The 20379-nt window shown below is 40.8% G+C and overlaps 1 protein-coding gene across 3 annotated transcripts in view; it reads right to left on the bottom strand.

Annotated features, from left to right (window-relative positions):
* Positions 1-1256: 1256 nt before the first annotated feature.
* The window catches only part of PSAT1 (phosphoserine aminotransferase 1), a 36259-nt gene continuing 17136 nt past the window's right edge, over positions 1257-20379 (bottom strand). For all 3 annotated transcript variants that reach the window (XM_054986625.1, XM_054986627.1, XM_054986626.1), the window contains exons 7-9: positions 14317-14445; positions 6768-6905; positions 1257-3683 (exon numbers count right to left, since the gene is read on the bottom strand). In XM_054986625.1, the coding sequence (XP_054842600.1) occupies positions 3578-3683; positions 6768-6905; positions 14317-14445 (373 nt within the window). In that variant the 3' untranslated portion in view covers positions 1257-3577. The remainder of the gene's footprint in view (positions 3684-6767; positions 6906-14316; positions 14446-20379) is intronic.

Below are 20379 nucleotides of genomic sequence, written 5' to 3' on the forward strand. Positions count from 1 at the left end.
CCATATACAAAAATTCCCTCAGGGCCCATACTTTACAAGCTCCTGATCCAATCCTAACTTTATATAAAATAAATCCTATGACTTGCCAAATCCATAGGTCTTCTAGGTGAAAGGGGTGTCAGAATATTGTCCTGCAAGTTTTTTCATCACCCCAGCAGCCATACCAAGTCAAACCCAACCTGTTTCTGTTCAACTATGTGGGGAGGTAGATTAAGAAGCCTGTAAAGGTGATCTTTGTGCACCTTCCTGGTTCTAGTCCACTCTGTGTTAAAAGGTGCTGCATGTGAACTCCTGTGGCACTAACAGAGCTTCTAGAACCCACTTATGATCAGTGTTTGAACAGATAGGCCTAATTTTAGTCACTTTCACTGCATTTTCATAGCTCAAAAGTGACAGGTACTGGCCAAGATAAAACCACTAACCATATTTTCAAGACGGACAGAAGGGGAAATTTTGCATGAAGCAACAATCATGCAACTCACTCCTATAAGCAAACATTTCTGGATTGGGTCTAGTATGTTAGAGTTGGGTATTAGTGTGTGATGGCCAAACACTCTTAGACAGGGATAGCAGACCAGAATATTGGGACATTATAAAATTAGGAATGTCATCAAAGACAATCAAACCTAGACTGTATTTTTAAAAAGATTCAATCCCAAAACTAGGGATGCCAAATCTCCCACTATGGTGGGAAACATCTTGAAACTCCCATCCATTGCTTGCTGGCACCTCAAAGATGGGGGAAATTGGGGGGGGGGGGAATGTGTTCAGTGTGCTGGTGTTGTGTTGCTGTGCAATGTCACTTCCAGCAAAACCAAAAGTGACATCATGACATCTGGGGGGAGTGCTCTAGGAGTTGCCAAAAACTCTATGGTTTAACAATGATGTTTTGGCAAACCTGAGAGCACCCCCCTAGTCATGACATCACTTCCAGTTTTTGCCAGAAGTGATGTTGCATGTCAGCACACATCTCCCCATCTCCCAAAGCCCCATGGGAGTCCAGGCTGTTGCCTGGCATCCCTACTTGAAACTGCATAGAAAGCATACACATGGAGTTTGAATACTATAAGAATTCAAAGTTACAGCCAAATTTTATGCAAATATGTGATTTTCCAAAAAAATCTAGTTAGGGAAGACAGTAAGAATCAACAGAAAATAGTTTCTTTTAAAAAGTAGGATTGCTTTCAAGTGCCAGATGAAACAATTACCTATCATATCTGAGATTCTATTGGAGGAAAGTCATAAAAGAAATCAGATTACTTCATGCTGTTTTTTATTTTCCACCCACAGAGAAAGTAAAACATGTTTATTTCAAACTAAGGAGATAGGAACAATTCATTTTGTGCAGGAGAATAAACATATTCAGGCATTACACTAGGAATTAAAATTGACTTGTTAATATTGTGTACTATATACTTTAATTATTTTATTTAGTACATTTTTACCCTACCCCTCCATCCAAAGACTTCTGCATGGTGTACATTGTAATGTTCTCTCTCTTCCACTTTATCCTCACAACCCTGTGATGTAGTTTAGGTCCAAGGTCACCCAGCAAGCATTGTGGCAGAGTGACGGCTTGAACCTGGGCCTTGCAGATCCTCGTCTGACCCCTTAACCACTAACCCCACACAGGTTTTATGTTACTTATATTATGTTCCCAGTCTTCTGAAGAGAAAGGAATTGATACAGGAGACACTAGTCATGATTTTGCCAATAATTTGTTGTTTGCAGTAAAAATGCTGTGGGTTAACGATTGAAGGCTCTGAGAAGGTAATTGTTTTGGATACGTTTTATTTTTTAAAAGATGTTTTGGGCAGATGTGAGACTTATGCTAGAGAGAGATCATGATATCAAGGCGGAAGAAGAAAGAAGGATCATACATGTGGTGAATGGGAGGTTGGGTGTCAGCTTATGATTTTACACAGGATAGTTTTCCGATATGGAGTTGCACAACGGCAAACTCCTTAATGTCTTTAAAAATACACCCTTGGGTGAAATGCCTGCAAGGACCCTCTTTTGCTGATGGAAATGTACTGAGAAGCACAAAATGGACAGTGACCAAAGAAGTCCGTAACAGGCGGCTGAGCTGAGTCAGACAGCCTTGTAAACATTAAGGTGAAGTCAACTTCAAAGGAAGGGAGAACAAAGTGGTCATTGAACAGGAAAGCAATGTTGATTTCTGTGCTATGGAATAAAAGGATCCCAGGTGGAAACATTTGTAGGTCAGAAGCATCAGTAGTCAAGGAAGAAAATTTTTACCTTGGTGTAGTTAGAGTTAAGCGTAACAAAATAGAAAATAATGCCAGCAAAAGTTCATTTAAAAAATTTGATCACATTAAAAGTACCTTGTTGCAAAGTCTTTGCAAGGGCAAGGCCAGAGGTGAGCAACTAATGATTGGCAGCAGCTCCAGTGAGAACCTTTAATGATGCATGTGTATATAGCTTGTAAAAAGTGCTAATGCCAAGGCTGTGTACACAAAAGTATTGCTCTAAGGTAGAGGTGGGCACAATCCAAAAAAAAATACTGATCAAGCTGATCGTGGATCGGCGCCAGCGACGATCCCGAATTAACGATCCACACCGATCATCTCCCGTTTCCAATCCGTGGATCGTGGAGGCAAAAGCAGAGGGGTGCCCCGCTGTTCCCAGCGATACAGGAACGGTGGCTGATGCCAGCAGCATCTGTGTTTGTGTTTGGCAGTCTGTGTTTGGCTGTCAGAGCTACCTATCAGGGTTTGCAGGGATGAGATTGGAGTGCCCATGGCTACAGAACACCCCCTTCCCCCTTCCTCCCTTGGGTGACTTCTCCCAGCTGGTGACTGCTTTGCTGCTCCGTGGTTGGAAGGAAGCCCTGCTGATCAAGGCAAGCTGGGCTTCCATTTGGGTTTCTAGGGCGACAGGAGGGCAAACACAGCTCAGGCATTCCCCTGGCTCCGTTGCCAGGGCAACAGATTGCTGGCGCCTGAGTGTCTGGCTTCCCGATCCAAGCACGATCGCCCCGATCCAGCCCCCCTCTCGTCCGCTGGATTGTTGGCCGTGCCCGAGCACGATCCACCAGGTCACGATCGCGCAATCGCCATTATCATGGGTTTTTTTTTATCGTAATGCAGATCGTGCCCATCTCTACTCTAAGGTAAAGGAATATGGAAAAAAAAATTTGTAAGGAACACTGTAACATAGGTTCACCAGGAATGATTTAACACAAAACAGAATAGGTTGTGTGATCACTTACTCCCATACCAAATTCTAGTATTCTAGAGGTTCACCCACACTATACCTTACAAGTTATTCACTTTGAAATTTAAAAGATGGGTTAAATATCCCCACACTCCCACGCAGAGTTATGCAAACAATACACTTTGACATTGGGACCAATCTCCAGAATGCACAAATGGGAATTGGTATAACCGACCTGATACTTTACAACAGTTTCAGGAATTGAACATACAAGAATTGCTATTTTGTCTAAAAAAGTTTTACTGTGCTGTTTGGCCTTTCATACAATAACACTACTTCCACTATCCAGTTCCTTGCACTTTATTTCCAAGGTGTGAGGCATAGCATTAGCGTCTTGAGTTCATGACTGATGCATCTCCATGAAGCTTTTCATGTGTGCTGACAGCTTCTGAACATCTTCTATAGTCAAAGCATTATATAAAGAAGCACGGATTCCTCCCACAGACCTGAAAAACAAAGAGTTATGTTTTTACAAAATACAAAGCTATGTTTTTGTTTGCTTACTTTAAAAAACGGTATATTAATTGAAGGTTACTCAATTTCACAAGTTTATTGTATAGGAGAGCATGTGTATAAGTAAGAGACCGGACAAGAACAGTAAATCCCTGGTCAAAGGTATCTATGCTGAACCATTCTTCATTTAGCACTACTTTGGAAAAACATCAGATCTCAATAGGAAAGCTGTCCCAATGCCAAAAGATCTCAGTATTTAAGACTATCTTGTATGTTAAACTGCCAGTCTAAAGAGCAGGATATGAAGAAAAGGTAGTTTCAGTGGTGTATAAAAAAGAATTGGGAAATAACTCCTATAACATTATATATAATTTTATCATAATTATGGCTTCACCAAAAGAGGGCCTACATGCCATTACTCTGCCTCTTAGTCTAGATTTTCTCATCAAGCACCATAGGAATGAAGTCCCTTTTATTCTATACTGCCCCTGTTACCAGAGGATGGGGAAATCATCCAATATCCTTTTTCCATAGCAATTCCACATCATTTTCCACAGCAATTTGAAAATATTGTTTTTATTCATGTCTAACATTGATTTTGTTATATCGTGGCAAAGTTGTGAATTTGGTGGTGTTCCCTTATTGAACTGTTTAGTTATTTCCCCCTGATCCCTTAGAGCCAAAAGCTTGTGCTGTAGTTTCAGTTTCCCTTCTGGTTGTTGGCTGTTTGTTTCTACTCAGCAAGAGGCCAGGAAAGGCCCTGCTTTTGTTCCAATAAAACTTTCAATTCTTCTGGCATGGTGTGCTTATAGAATTATTACAGATTTATTCCACCCTCATATATTTCACATCTTTAACAGGAAGAAAATTAAGTCTTCCCTTAATTGAGTCACATTTTGAGCTTTAGTTGCCTTGGATCTAAACTTGTAGGGAACTTATTCTCCCTCTAGAGTTAATTCTTCTTTCCTTTCTAAGGCCTCTAGAATTCTCGGGCTTTAAACTGAGGGAAATATTTTTAGAACCTAATTTGGAGTGAATGTCTTGAATCTCCATTAGAGGGAGCAGTTGAAATTCTTCTTCAGGGATAGAAGAATTCTTATTCTGAGTGCTCAGTTCTGTAGTACAATGGCAATACACGTTCACATAACTGAAAATATCCAGAATGAAATAATATCCAGATTTTCACACGTTTCCATAAAATTAATGAAAGGCTGTCAGCTCAATAAAACATTTCCAATTGCTTATCACTGTTCATGATTATCATGGGCTGAATTCACACCAGCACAGAGCTAAATAGTCGGAATGACAGCGTCTTCCTGGCGCTTTTTCTGACATCATGCCATGACAGCGGCATCATGGCGCAATGACATCATAAAACGTGCCAGGAAGACGCTATCATTCCGACTGTTTAGCTCTATGCCGGTAAGTGTGGATTCAGCCCATGACAGAAAGAATAGTTAGAAGAATGCTCTCTCAGAATGAGAGAAATGCTAAAAAGAATAGGGAGTGATTTACATACAGAATTAAATTCGGACTACAGCACAAATTACTGAGTTTTAAAAGCCTATATTTACCCAACATATCCGTAATTAGGTTAAATCCTAAAAGGTTTCCTTTTATTTATTTAATTTATTTATTTGTTTGTTTGTTTGATTTATATTCCGCCCTCTCCACACCAGCAGGCTCAGGGCTAACTGACTGGTCAGGTACAATGATTTCGTCTATTATATTTGGGGGAGAAGTTTTTAAGTTCTGATGTAGAACCTTTACCTCTTGTGCATATATATGAGAAAGATTAAACCGTCTATCATTTGAACTTTGGAAGCTAAAACTGTCATCAGAGTTTTAAGATTTACTTTAAACATTCAATATCAGAAAGAAAAGATCCCTAGCTTCAAGGATCATTTTTTTCCAGTTCAGGAATCAGAAATTTTAGTTTGTTTAAAAACAGGGAGGGATCTCAACACTACTGAGCTTTTGAGCATCTTACATGAGAAGTAAAACTATAGTTTATATAGATTTCTATACATATATATATTGCCCTGTAGAGTGAAAATAAGCATTGAAAGATATAGAACAAACACTTTTCTAAAAATTTAGAGAATACATTTGAACTATATAATCCCAAACCAAACCTTCAACAATGTGAAAGTCTCTTAATATTATAAGACATAATTACAAAAAGCAGATTAAAGGATTGGCAACAATGGTATTGCAGAAACAGACAGTTGGATTTTGAGATTCCACATTCTTCCAGACTATCGAAGCACACACTGCTTTCACACGCTGATATAAAACTCACAATCCAGGTAATTTTAAAATTTTAAACTAAAACAAAGGAACCCAAACTGAAAAGGGAAGGGGGAAAATGTGTAATTGAGGTTAGTCTTGCCATCCCCCCTGCCCAGGGCAGGGAAAACCTGCTCCTACCTGCAGTGATCTGGCCCCACTCACCTCACCAGCAGGGATGGGGGGAGGCAGAGACCCAGTGGGAGGAGCATGTGATTTTCCAGTGCAATGGAGGAGCTGCAGGGCATGCTGAAACCCAGTTCAGTAAAAATCACCTCCAAGTAACTGGCAATTTTTACTGATCTGAGCACACTCCACAGCTACTCCATCTTCTAGTGAAACTGGAGAGCTGTGGTTTGTAAAGCTCAGTTAGTAAGAAATTTTGCATCAATATCAGGGGATGGTGTCCTTTTAGCAACTGCTTCAAAAGGAGCTGAAGTTCAGCAGGAAGACAAATCTATATGATCCTTGTTTAGCTTGAATCATTTGAGGAAAAAGAACAAAGGGGGAACTATGGGGGAAGGGGATGACATTGAGCAAAAGCAAAATGAAAAGGGAAAATTGCAACAAAAAACATCAAAACAGGTGAACATAAAGCATTTGAGGGGAAGCACTAATTCCAACCACTACACAAACTGGTACGAACAAATAATCAGTGCGGCTTAATAACAGTAAGTATTTTTTCAGACAATTCTGAGAATATGAGATAGTTTTATTGTGTATCATTAGCATTGTCTTTCTTGTGAACCAAGTGATCTCTGACAAACATTCTTCAGTGATTGGCTTACCTATGTCCTTTCAGAGATATCATGTTGTATTCTACAGCTTTATCAAGGAATTTCTTCTCCAGGGCCTCATCACCCTTAATACTGCCAATCCGGAAAGGAACATTCATCCTGCTTCGGTTCTTTCTCTCTACAGGGCACCTGAAAATTTCACAGAAGTATATTAAGATGCAGAGGCAGGCAATGGCAAACCACTTCTGTTAGTCTCTTGCCATAAAAACCTTGTAAGGTCGCCATAAGTCAGCTATGACTTGAGGGCACTCTCCACCACCATATTAAGATGACCTTTTATTTATTAACTAGCTATTAATCTACTACATTCTAAATAAAACAGATTGTGGCTGGGTTCAATGCTGTTGGGAAGTAGGTTTTTTCCAGCTTCCTCAGCATTATGGTCCATTTGAGCACATCCCGAAGTTTCACTATTTTTTGCCAATCTTTCTCAAACCTTCTTTGCTGTGAAGTTTTGAAAAAAAAATCACAGCAAACCTTAGATGATTGCAGTGTGGATGAAAATGTTCCAGATTTTCCTTGCCCCACCTACATGGCAGCCATTTTCCCTGTCCCCATGGCAGCCACCTCCCCCAACCATCATAGGGCTTTAAAATTGGCATTTGTTATAGCAATATAATGCTAGGACCATCTGTTTATCAAATTCTCTGAAATCCCAGCTTTCCTTTTTTTTAAAAAGCTAAGTGTATAGCCCTTTTATTGGGGAAAGGATTGTGCTAAAGGTAATGGTACACAAAAATGTGAAACACTGTAGACTGTAAGGGGAAAGAAGTTTATTAATATTTATTTGTATTTATTTACGTTGTATATAGCCTGCCTTTTCTCCTCAATGGGGACAAAAAACAACTTACATCGTGCTCTTCTCCTCCTGTTAGCCTCACAATAGCCCTGTGTGCTAAGTTAGGATGAGAGAATGTGACTGGCTGTGACAGAACCGTGGGATTCAATATGGCTCAGGAGCAGCACCCAGAGTGCCTGGGTTCTTGTACGCCTGGGGCTGACATAAGAAAAACACTTTATCCACCAGTATCAGGAGAAGGGAGCTCTGACTTTCTAAATCTTACACTCTGAAAATCATGTTGGTCTCTAAGCTGCCACTAGCCTAAAATTCTACTTTATCCTCCATTTCACATTGGTGTTGCCTGGCCAACTTAATCCCTTTTTGACAAAGAGCAACTGGTTTGTGCTAGATCCCTTTTTGTCATGGAAGTGTAGAGACATTAATGTGGGACTATCCTGTTCTCTGATTGGTAGCAGTAGTCTTTGACATCAGAGATGGAGCTTTGCTGGGGACTGGTTAGATCCACTAATCAATCTTGCTGAGGAGGCTGGCTCCACTGCCCATAAATATCTGGGAGCGCTGGACTTTTCTTTGTCCCCACTTCAGAACATCTGGAGACCCCAAAACCAGTGGGCCAGGGATTACAATCTCCTCTACTATCTTGGTACTGCAAGGAACTCTGTGTATGCTCTGAGGAACCTGCTATAACCCAGGTAAAAATGTCCTTAGATGAGTTAGATCAACACTATTGTTTTTATCTGAGAGACTGTGTGCTGTGTGACAGCGTGTTCTTCCCTGTGTTATTTTGTCCTCTTTCCTACCCCTTTTGAATCCACCCACCCCCTTTTTTTCTATAACAAACCTTCTTTCTATAAAGGCATTTGAGAGAGGGCTTCCATAGTACAATAGTTTTCTCTGGGATATTTCCCTGAATCTCTTCCCTATGTGCCAGACTGCATGGGTGCTACATAATTTGCTATAAGGTATTGTATGTAAGGAGTGAGCTGGAAGGACACCTTCTCAGAGGGTCAGTCTATATGTTCTCAAGAGGTTCCTGTGTGGCAGCAACTGATTACCAGGGTGCTTTCCAAGGAAACTTTCTCAGTAAGAAAGGTCACTCTTTCCCCCCTCCTAACCAAAACGCTGACCCAAAGTCACCCAATGAGCTTCCATGGCACAGTGAAGATTCGAACCTGGGTCTCCCAGGTCCTACTCTGACCCTCTAATTACTCTCTGCCTCAGCAGGACACTGACTTGGAAGTAAGGCACATTGAACTTGGGGGATACTTTCTAAGTTAAATGTATTATTGTTATTATAGGTATTTTGTGGATCATGCTGAACATTTGTTCTTTCCACTCAAAGCTCTCACTTCATGGCAAGTTTATCATTTGATAAGGGACTGAAAGCTGTATCTTTCCAAAACTAACACCCACATATCACAATGTCCTGGAAATGGGGGGAGGCAGTTTTATCACCTCCATTGATCGCCAAATCTGAGTCTCTTCTTTGTATTTGTATTTGCAGATGATACCCAACTCTATGCCTCACTATCCAGGTACCCACAAGATTCAGTAGAAATCTTGGGTTGCTGCCTGACAGCCGTGGTGAAATGGCTGAAAACATTGAAACTGAACCCAGACAGGATGGAAGTGATGCTTGTTGAGAAGGCAGAGATTCTGAAGGACATTGTCCTCCCCACTTTCGATGGAGTTCGCCTGACCCTTGCAGACTCAGTTAAGAGCCTGGGGATTATACTAGAACCAGTACTATTTCTAGAAAAACCAGTTAAGGCAGCCACAAAAAATGCTTTCTACACCCTCTCCCTAGCCTGGAAAATGGCTTCTCACCTTGACATGGCTGACCTGACCACCTGGATCCATGCTATAGTAACATCAAGACTTAACGATTGTTATGCACTATACACAGGTCTGCCATCTAAACTAACTAGGAGACTCCAATTGGTGCAAAACGATGTAGCTCAACTGTTATCAGGAGCGAGCAGAAGCATGAACATAATTCCCATCCTGCAGCCACGCCATTGGCTACCCATTAGTTACTACGCTCAGTTCAAGGTACTGATTGTCACTTACAAAGCTCTTCACGGCCTTGGTCCAGCATACCTACGGGACTCTCTCCCTCCTTATGCCCTCCCGGGGCAGCTTCGCTCTTCCGAACAGGGTCTCCTGCGGGTGCCACCCTGCACATCAGCGAAACCAACCAGCAGCCCGTACACAGGCTTTCTCTGTAGTGGCCCCTACCCTGTGGCCCCTACCCTGTGGAATGGCCTGCCCAAGAAGGTCAGGAGAGTCCCCATTCTCCTGGCTTTCCGCAAACAATGCAAAACTGAATTATTCAAAAAGACTTTTTACTCAGATAGGAGGGCTGTATTGTAGGGAGAGGATCTCAGATGATCTGCTAATGAGTTAGGAACCATAGACTTCACCACTATATTGTATTGGATTCCTGCTAATGCTATGTCTTTGCGAACTTGTATCTATTTATCCTATGACATTGTTTATGGAATGCCATACTAAACTCATTGTGTAATCCGCCTTGAGTCTCAGTGAGAAAGGCGGACTAGAAATTAAATAGATACATAAATAAATAAACAAACAAACTTTGTAAAAGCAACATAGAGGCCAATACAAATTGTTCCAGGAGAGGTTCAAAATTAGTTTTTAAAAAAACTGCCATTTTCACTAACTTTTAGTTCCAAAGGTTATTAGCCTCAGAAAACAAAGGAAGGGAACATTAACCAATGACCATTAACGAAACCTAAAGCAAACCAACAGATCTGCAAATCTTGCAGATTTGAAGGAGGGTAGTAGAGTGGTGTAATCTAGCCCCACTCCGATCAATAGCAATTCTTCCTCATGAAGACACAGCTTTTAACCATTAACTCCTCCCTTCTGCAAAGAAAAAAAAGCATCATGTGGATATTTTGCAGTTCTCATTTTGCAGATGACTCATGAGAGAGTCTAAGCGACAGGGTGTGCAGGAGAGCCACCCAAGCACCAGGTTGGATTCCCTACTCCTCCGTCTGAACCCAGCTGAGTGACCTTGGGTCAGTCACAGCTTCTAGGAGCTCTCTCAGCCCCACCCATCTCACAGGGTGATTGTTGTTGTGGGGACAATGATAACATACTTTGTAAACCACTCTGAGTGGGTGCCAAGTCATCCTGTACGCTGCTCCAAGTAGCGCCATCTTTTGCAGTTCTGTAGGTGTTATGTCAGAAAGCTGCAGTTTTTCCATATGAATTGCAAAGTTGTGCAGGAAAATGATTTGTCCTTAAACTGCGACTTCATATGTCCAGTAAAGCAGGTATTGTATATTCAGATGTACATTTTTTTATTCTAAAAAATTGCTCTGAGGAATCACAGCAGAACAGGTAATAGTTAGGCTAGAGGTCAGTAAATTGCCCTACTTGACCCCATCACCTAGACAAAAAGGCAGCAGTCAAGAATGCCAGCTGGCCTGTTTAGCCACATCTGATGACACAGTGGCAGGATAAGGTTGTTTCACCATGGCCGTCGTCACACGGGCCCTTATTTCAGCACTAGACTTATTTCGTCACTAGAAATCATTTTTTCTGTTATCGTTATTAGAACGGATTCTCCCATCTTTTGACGACTGCTTGCGCTTCCAATCAGTCACATTAAAAGGGAAAAGCACAATTTGACGGTCGGTCAAAGTGCCTCTGGAAACGGGGCCCGAAAAATCCCGCCCCTTTTAAAAAAAAATTTGTGCATATTTGTGCTATATCACTCTTCTATTATACCAGTGTTGTGCTAGGCCAACCCAAAAGCCAACCATGATAGGATAGCAGAGGTTTCCCGCCCATGGCAGAATAGCGCTATAGTGCTATAAGGCTGACGTTTTTTTAAAAAAAATTACTTTGAGGCTTAATTGCGGGTCCCGCTGGGACTTGTGGGAGTGTAGGGCAGGAGAATCAGTGTTAGGTGAGACAGATGATCAGGGAGAGTGAGCGTTTTGGTGTTGCAAAGCGTTCATAGTCGATCCAGGGCATTCACATGGAAGTGGATAAAGATGACATAAAGAGTCACAAAGCGTGAATTGGGGAGAATGGCAAAATCACAAGACAGCCGGAATAAGGTGAGCATTCAGCGGGAGATGGCGCTAGTTTGGCACTAAATTTATGTCCGTGTGACGACGGCCCATATGTAAGCTTGCAGATAAATATGAGAAGCAACTCCTACTCTTTACCACAATGCTCTCAAAAACTCATGAAATAACAAACAATTGCTGTCTATAACCACAGGCACAGAGAACAGGTATTGGTTATACAGTCCATGTCAGTTCTGGTCAAAATAGGTCCATATCAGAACAAGTGTTCTGTTCGCAAAACAGTTAGATCCTAAAACTGATCACTTTTTTTCAAATAACCTTACTTGTTTGAAAATTTCCACAACATTTTGTCAGGGCTAGAATCTGGTACCCTTCAAATTAACATGCATAAGACATTACTGCCATAGCAATTGTTCATACTGCCATATAATACATACAGGAAATGGAAGTGGCGGGGAAGGTTCAGAAAATCTTGCAAGGCAGGACACAGACAGTTCCCAGTGCATTAAAAGGCATGTCACATTTTGGTCTGTCCAGTGAAGCATTTCCTTGCCTAGGTGGCATTTCACAGGTAAACAGCCCTACTTCAGATAAGACTTTGCCTTCAGTCAAAAGCACGACACAGACATTGCCACCTAAGCTGCAAACTGTAGCAGTACTTACTGATAAGGTAGATACACAGCTCAGCAGTACTGTAATTTCATTGCAGTAATGACCACCACTTTCATTTTAAATTCCTAAGTTTGCTAGAGGCAAAAACTGAATTAGGTGTCTGGAAAGAATGCTCCTCTAGGCTATAATCCCCAAATACCTGATAACTAGATGTAACACACAAGATGAAGGTGCAAATATTACAATCTACAGACCATTCAAAATGTGTTTTTTTTTCCTGTATGATTCAATTCTCATCAGACCTTGGAATGAACATGAAGTTAACTTTTCTTTGAAAGCACCCCTGAAGCTCTCTGCATGATAAAAGCTAGCACATCAAGAAGGAAACCTTCCTCCTGATGTGCTAGCTTTTGTCATGCAGAGAGACCCAGAGTTGATGCCTTCACACAAGCCATTTCCTGTGTACATTCTGAACTGGCAAAATACCATAAAAGGAGTGCCTTTTATCTGAGTTGGTCCCAATTTGGTTAACTTGGTTAACATCACTGCTCAGAAGATCCCAGTGGAACCTGTGACAACCCCCCCACACACACACCTTATTTCCTCCCTCCCCATCTCTCTCTCAGCCTAAACTGCCTCAAACATTTTGTTGTGAGGATAAAATGGAGGGGAAGAGAAATCTGTATGATGCCCTGAGCACAGAAATTGAATGAAGGCATGCACCTGATCACCAGCTAAGGTGAAGGCAAGAACTGGGGGAGGGAATGACTATGGTACAGAAGTAAGGCAGAGGAGGGCTCTGGTAAGGGTTAAAGATCTAAAAGAAATGAAGTTTACGAAACATGCAGATAGCTCTCTTCTGGAGTCACTAACAAGTAACAAGTTAATCTAATCAATCAAATAAAATCCCACCACCTAAATATACTTAAAAATAAAAACAAAGCTAGTTCTGATTCATGATTTTATCTGAGCCAAGTTCCACTTTTGCTCCACAATGGAGAGTATTCTGCATTCATTTTAATGAAAACACAAACAAGTACTTCGTGGATGTGGACTGTTTTCCAATATCCCCCCCAAAGCTAAATTTCACACACTTACAGTGAGTAACATCGGGCAAGGGCAATTATAATAACAACATTCGATTTATTATTATGTGTTAAGATAGCTTGTTAACTCTAGTCTGAATTTCTGCAAGTCTGCCTACAGCTTTGTTGCCTTTTTGCCCCATTTTTACTTTCCCTGGTCAATCCCAGACCACTTTCTCGTATTGTACAGAAGTCTGGCATGTTTTAAAGGATATCAGCTCCTAATTATTCAACGTGAAGATTTTTTTAAAAAATCTAGCCACAGGCAATACTCTTCATCAGGGCTTTTTTTCTGGGAAAAGAGGTGGTGGAACTCAGGACCGCACAATGATGTCACTTTGGGGCAGCTGGAACGAGGGGGGAGTTTTTTAAAATTTAAATTGTCCTTGGCAAAAATGGTCACATGGCCGGTGGCCCCACCCCCAATCTCCAGACAGAGGGGAGTTTAAATTACCCTCTGCGCTGTGCCCTCTGCGCAGCACAGAGAGCAATCTACACTCCCCTCTGTTTGGAGATCAGGGGGCGAGGCCACCGGCCATGTGACTATTTTCAAAAGGTGCCGGTCGGAACTCTGTTCCACCGCGTTCCTGCTGAAAAAAGCCCTGCTCTTCATTACCTCTTTCTAACATGTACTTCAGCTAAAATTTAAGGCATGTTTTCCAGAGTATTTCTTCATATGTCCATATCAGAACAAGTCTGCACAGACAAATCATTGACTTACTGTTGCTAGCCAGTCATGTTCTTCCTTGCATACTTATCATAGAAGAGCAATCTTAGGTCGCCCTGGAGATCATTCGCTTTTTTGCCTGCTACTCACAATTCTAACATTTGGATATGTTTCAGCAGCAGTTTTATAAGGTTTAGTCCTACCACTTCATGAAATGAAGGACATGCAGGCAGTGATCTATATCTTACAGTAAGCCACTTTGCAGTACGATAAAAATCATGTAATGAAAAAAATGAAAACAACTTACACATAGAATCCATTGGAATTGTCAATGATGTCATAAATCATTTGGGATTTAGTTTGGCTAAGTTTGTCCATAGCCACAACTCCTCCATTGTTTTTTATCCACTCCAGGACCAAACCCATGATGTAGACACTAGGATCAAACGAGAGGAGGCACCCGTTACTTGAAATAAACTATCATCCGTTAATTTTGATCATGTTTCAATAAAACAGGAAGACGTGGTTTAGCTTACATTAGATCCAACAACTACCACAGAAGCAAAGGGAGAAGTCATCCGTTTCCAAGGCAGAAGCCTCGTTATCTCTTTTAGAAACACACACACACACAATCTATATAGATCATAAAGTGGTATGGAGGACAGAAATGTGTCTCTACAAGGTCTTTGAGAACATTGTTCAAGCATGTAGGCCAAAAACCAGTATAGTAGAGTGGTTAGAGTGTCAGGCTAGGGTCTGGAAGAGCTCAAATCTCCATTTTGCCATAAAACTCTCTTGGTGACCTTGAGCCTATCACACTCTCTCAGCCTCATCCACCTCACAGGATTGTTGAGATGATAAAATGGAGGAGGGAGAATGATGAGGTCCTTGGATTAAGTGCCCCCTCAAAGAGTACTTCATAAATAATAATTTCAGGTAGGTAGCCATTTTGGTTTCCAGTAGAACAGCAGAATTTGAGTCCAGTGGCACCTTAGAGACCAACAAGATTTTTAATGTATAAGCTTTGAGAGTCAAAGCTCTATCTGAAGAAGGGAATGTTGTATCTCAAAGCTTATACCTTTGAAAAATTTTGTTGGGTCTCTAAAATGCCATTGGACTCAAAATCCTACTAATAAATAATAATAGGCAAAGCATCCTTTAATAGAAAAGGGAAATTTCTCAGGCAATGCAGGATAACTTTGTGTGAATTTTTAAAATTTCTGTTTACAACAAATGTAAGGCTGCATATAAGATACAAATTTAAATAGGATAAAATTCTCAGTATAAACATCTTCAACTGTGCTGATTTGCAGAAATTAAGACTTAGACTTTAGAAAGAGAAGGAATGATTTCAAACATTCCTGATGTTTCAACAAGAAAAATCCTCTTTCAGTTTCATTTCTTCCATGTGTGAATTGAATTTGTGATTCTTTATATTTGTGCCATTTTTTCTTTCCTCACACCAAATTTCCCCATAAAACACATTTGTGCATCAATACATTGGCACAATCCATAGACATATAAATACATATGTTATTTTTATAAATACAGTACAAAAATAGCACATAAAAGGCACGACTTGGATACATACAACATGCATACACAATGCAGTTAAATCTACAAAACAGCAAGAAGTAGAGAAATTACCTCCTGACAAAAACAAATACAAAGAGAGACAAAACAGGGAACGTTTGTCCATCTCTAAATCAAAGTGCCAAGCTTTGAATGATCAGGTGACATTAATGAATCTTGCCTTGAATAGCAACTGAAACATGCCAAAAAGATATTGTCTACGCTGGTCTCTTCATTGCATGAACACAAATATTTTCACCACAAATGCATTTCAATCAAAACATAACTTTTTACTTGATCTTTTTTTTCAGTAACTAGATAGTTCCTTTGTAGCTTACTTTTCAAACCAAAGTTTCAAAAAAGCAAACACACCGAGAATCCAGTTGCTTTCATGTACTTATGAACTAACCAGTTATTGAATGAAAACGCAAACATCCATTGCTCACTTTTTTGTGATTTTAACTGCAGAACTCTGCTTGACAGAGCACAGACAGTTCCCACGGATGCCACTTGGCATAATACATAGCCAGCAAGTTTTTTTAAAGTGGCACCCGTCCAATAGGTCAGCTTTCATCAGCCCCACCATTAGACTCTCCAAAGCAGTGTTTCAAAAATAAGTTACGCTTAGAATTTCTCTCAAATGCAAATGCAAGTGTTCCGTTTTTCATTCTAATCTCTTTACATTATTAAAGTTTAGACTTTTTTCAGAGCCATATCATCAGACCTAAGGTCACAATCCCAGACCTATATGTGATTACTAAATTATAGTCTTGGGAGAAATTTAAAATTCATTCATGTGATCCTTGTCCCAGCATACACTGCAAGTGTCCACAAGCCATAGATTGCAATTACATTACAAACTTGCAAACTATGGTTTCTTTCTGTAAACTAGCACGCAATGCTTATTTGCAAGCACAGATCAGATCTTACTCATAATTAAAACCAAACAGTGGTTAATTATTTCATGGCATGTGAAGGCAAGAGGGAGGGACTGGGCAAGCAAACCTCAAGTTCTTTTCAGTATTTTTCAAGTAGTAACCAACTATGGTTTGGCACGGCATCTGAACCAAGTTATAATGTTTAAGACTTTTCATACAGTATCTCAGCAATCTTTGCAACAACCTTTTGATATTCCAGTACTGCATAAGAGAAGCCCAGGGACAGTAGCTAGCCAAGGCTACCTAGAAAATCTATGGCTGAAACAAGATTTGAACGAAGAACTTCCCACGTCTCAGGCCAGTGACTATACTACTTAAAAGGCAAATAGGAAGTTTTTCCCATTTAACTCAGTGTGGCCATGACTCGCACTTCCTTCAGATCCCTTCTCAAAACCTGGATTTCCTTTGCAGCCTTTCAGGACTCCTTTGCTCCCCTCTCCTACTGTAACTGAGTCTAGGCATAAGCAAATAGAATGAGCATATTCTTCCGCTATTTATCTGCACCTTCCTCTCTCCCTTCTGTTGTTTTCTTTGTCCCACAAGTTAAACTATAAAGCTCCTTATGGGAAAGTCCTGTATCATCTTGTACTCTGTTGATGACAACTATTCAGTATCAGCCCCATAAACAGCCCCATCTGCCTAGTCAACAATGAAACCTAAGCCTAGGACTTTCATTTTATTCATAAGGAGTTTATTGTGCCGGTTGTGGAAGAACTCAATATAGGACAGATCTGAATGTTTCTAGGGATGGGATGACACTTTCAGATGCCACAATGTAAGCCACTGTTTGTAGAGCAGCATTACAACAGATTTATAGGATCAGGCTATTTTTTATTTATAGGATTGGGCTATTTTTAATTTATAGGATCGAGCTTGTTTTGCTGATGCTCATGACGACCTGTCACAGGTGCAGTATAAGGAGGATCTTGCTTTACTTTACTAAAATACTGTTCTTCATTCACCCTCTCTTCTCTCTGCTTTGCAAACCCATTGCAACAACAACTCCTTCCAAAAAAATTCCTGCCAACCCATCAAGCTAGACTAATGCCAGATTCAGAACTCCCCCTATTTGGCATCAGACTAAAATATGAAAGTCTTTACTGTCTAGCAAAGTGCACCCACTTAATAACTGGCAAGAAGGGAGTGACCCACTTTAAAACCATACAGCAAGTTTCCATGCCATCCACAGGACAGCTTTAGTCACAGATTGAAATATCAGAAAAATCCTTGTAGCCAGAAAATGAGATTTCTCCCAGGGTAAAAAAACACTATTAATCACCACCCAGGAGATTAATGTCAGGAAGACAGGGCTCCTTTTGGCAAGAGGTTAAAATGATCAGCATTGCACTAATTTAATTCAGTGCTTCGCTAGGTAACTCATGGACATTCAGTTCAGGTTTCCAGTCAGTTGATGCCAGCAACATAATAGAAAGAGAAGCAGTGAAAAGGAGGGAAACAGTGGGGGCAATTTCTTGCAAGACAGAAGCAGAATTTTAAAAACAAGTCACAGGCAAGGTATCCTGCCACATTTACAACTTAATATTAAGACATCGATACAAATGTCCTTCAATATGGGCACCAGCACACACACAAAAACGATGGCAAACGTTTTAAACTTGGAAGGTTTCAGGTGTGCAAACTGCTTTCACCTTCATTGCCATACACAGTTCAATAATTGTACGTACTACTGAGTTTTGCGGCTATTACCTCAAGCATCAATCACAGGTTTTCTTAAAGGGGAGTTACCTCTTCCCGTGCATAAGAAACTCCACACTACCAGAACAAGTTTTATGCATTAAAAAAAAAGAAATAGGTCTTATTGTGACACTCGCCACAAGTCAACAATTAAGAACCAAAACTAGCCATTTAATTTGTTCTTGAATCTTCTAGTAATGTTGTTGAGGCAAAGCAGACAAGTGATACGTTCAACCTTTCCTCATCAACCCACAGGCAGCAGTTAAAGTGATACAAGAAATGTGGAAACATACATATAGTTATGTAAGGGAAGAGGAAACTATTTAGAGTAATAAATATTATTAAGTTAGAATATTAACTTAACTATCATTAAGTTTGAATTATGGTTAAGTATAAGATATGAGAAGTATGCTGTTAATTATGGGAAGAAGTATTAGTAAAATTAATTTGATAAGCATGTTATTAATTTTGGGAAGAAATATCAGTAAAACTAATATAGTATGTATACATTATAGAGTAATTAGGGCTTAGAGTAAGGACTGCTATGCAGGGATGCTTGATTGTCTAATATAGGATATGTTAAGTAATAAAGGGGGCAGAGGGTTGGAAAGCTGTTGGAAGTCAAGAAGGAGGGGGGAAAGGGTGGGGGTTAGGTTAGATTTAATCAGATAGGGTTTAATTGAAATATTGTTTGAAATTATGCTCACCAATAAAAAATTAAAAAAAAAGAAATGTGGAAACACAGGGCATCATGACATCACATCACATATCTGCTTCAACTCAACATTACTGGAAAAACTGAGGAAGAGCTGTGCATCAATGTCCATTCGGTATTAAGCATGTCTACTCGTCTTTGAGAGGACTATTTGAGGTGTTCAAAAGTAATGCATGCTGTGAACCTGTGCACAAGCACATGAAGATGGGAGTATGAAGGAAACCAGAACGTATTCCATCTAGCCTCTTCTCAGAACACATTTTGGAGCAACTACACCAACAAAGGAAATACAACTAGCTTGAAATGGACAAAAAAAATGCTGTTTGATGTTTTTTGTTTCCTAAGAAATCTCCTCTCTACCAAGATCTTCTCTATACCAAGGGAAATTTCTTTCCACTGACAAACATGATCAAACAAGGATACTATTATTCCAATCAATCAATAGCAATGTATTTATTACATGGACAAAATGGGGGGAAACAATGTTATAAGTTGCTTTGGGTATCCCTTGAAGAGAAAAGTAGAGCATAAATATTCTAAATAAAAATACATTGTTTAAAGTGGGGTAAGGGCTAGGTAAGAAGGGAGTTTTGGGTGGTTGTAAGAACTGCTTGATTTGCTGTTTCTGCTTGGAACGTTAATGTAGTTCATGCCTGTTAACTTGTTAGCCTCCTTGAATCCCTTGAAAAAAGGCAGCATATAAACGTTTTAATTAGTAAATACATTCTCAGCTTTTATCAGTGCCAAAGGTGGCACAGGGACTGTGGCTCTCTTGTAGCCAGAGGGGACCATTGCACCCGTCAACAACTTTCCTGGTGCCCAAGTGCTTTTAGAAAGTGGGTGTGGCCAGGTGGGCTTTTGCCAAGCATGGCTCCTGTTTGATTAGTGGAGATTTGATTGGCTATGCAGATTTTTAAAAACACTACTTTGGCAGAAACTGCTTCCACAACACAAGGATCTTCAATCTGTGTTAGGCTTCCCATTCTCCCGCCTGGGGTGGGGGATCCCCTGTTCCCATCTCCTTGCCCTCGCCCCCACTTACCTGGCCAGCAGGGGGCATGCCCCCCGGGGCACCCCCTGGTGGCACAGTGCACCCCCACACCCCGTCGTAGCATGCTCCCACACCCCACAACGGGCCCGTTTCAGGCCAAATCAGGCCCATGGGGGCAATTCAGCCCTTTGCTGAGCACAGGATCACTGCCCTTTGACCAGCGTGATGATGTCACTTCCCAGAAGTGCCATCATCATATACACCAGGAGTGCATGCATGCTGTGCGCACACGGGGGAAAACGCAGCAGCCTCCAAGGGGTAATTTCCAGGCTCCCAGGCTCTTGCCGGGGGACTCAAGGGACCTGGCAACCCTAATCTGTGACTGAAGGTAACAGCCATTTTGTGGCTGGCTGGCTCTGCCTACTGCAACAGCCCTTCTGTGGCAGCTATTTTCTTGCT

This window comes from Eublepharis macularius, chromosome 8 (assembly GCF_028583425.1).
Source record: "Eublepharis macularius isolate TG4126 chromosome 8, MPM_Emac_v1.0, whole genome shotgun sequence".
NCBI lineage: Eukaryota > Metazoa > Chordata > Lepidosauria > Squamata > Eublepharidae > Eublepharis > Eublepharis macularius.